Consider the following 835-nt stretch of genomic DNA (forward strand, 5'->3'; position numbering starts at 1 on the left):
TCTTTCCCTGATGGTTTGTCCCTCCTGTTTTACCCAGATTCCCAGATGAACAGAAAACAGGCGACAGCACTACTCCTACCCAATCAGATGCTTCACACGTAAGATGAACGAAGTGTTTACTCCAGGCATGCAGTGAATTCGGTCTGATGTGGTTCTCTTTCAAAAAAAACCCACTGAAACTCTGTTTAATTGCTGTTACTTTAGCATTAATTTTCCAAAAAAAATAAGCCATGTTTTACTTAGTTTACAGTTTGCTTAAAAATAAGTTAATGTACTGATATTTTAAAAAGGTTTTAGAGCATTTAATTTACATGTATTTCTTCTATTGTTTTACATCCACTGGTGTGAAATGACAACAAAACGTCTGGTGTGTCTAGATTATCTGAAGTCTGCCTCCTGGGCTCATACTTTTGTATTTTGCAAGAGTGACTTCAGACAGGTTTCCTGTTGGTGCAGTGATGTCTGCCTTGTGTAATATCTGGGTTATAAACTGACTTTGGCGGCCAGTGAACTAGGTCTGGCTGGGATATGCTTACTCCTGATGACAGGTTCAGACTCACACACATCTTCAACAGCAGCATGGTAGCATATTTTTAGCCCTTCCCTACTGGGAGTTTCTCTCTCTTTCTGCCTCTCTGTAGGTCATGCAGATATTTACAGAATTGTTCCAATAGATATAACATCAGTGTTAGTAGGCCTGGCGTTTATGTCTCATGCTCTAAAAGACTTGTGAATTTATAGCCGATTTGCATCAGTGATAGTCTAAGCTGTTCCCTGTACAGATGAAGAGCCTAGAGATTGAGGGTATGGTTTAATTGATTCTGTAGATGAGTGA

At 39.5% G+C, this 835-nt stretch overlaps 1 protein-coding gene across 1 annotated transcript in view; it reads left to right on the plus strand.

Annotated features, from left to right (window-relative positions):
* Window positions 1-835, plus strand: part of itsn2a (intersectin 2a) — a 31696-nt gene that overhangs the window by 21221 nt on the left and 9640 nt on the right. The window contains 1 exon segment of the mRNA XM_020623689.1: window positions 38-104. Within this exon segment, the coding sequence (XP_020479345.1) occupies window positions 38-104 (67 nt within the window).

Source organism: Monopterus albus, unplaced genomic scaffold (genome assembly GCF_001952655.1).
Source record: "Monopterus albus unplaced genomic scaffold, M_albus_1.0 scaffold307.1, whole genome shotgun sequence".
Taxonomy (NCBI): Eukaryota; Metazoa; Chordata; class Actinopteri; order Synbranchiformes; family Synbranchidae; genus Monopterus; species Monopterus albus.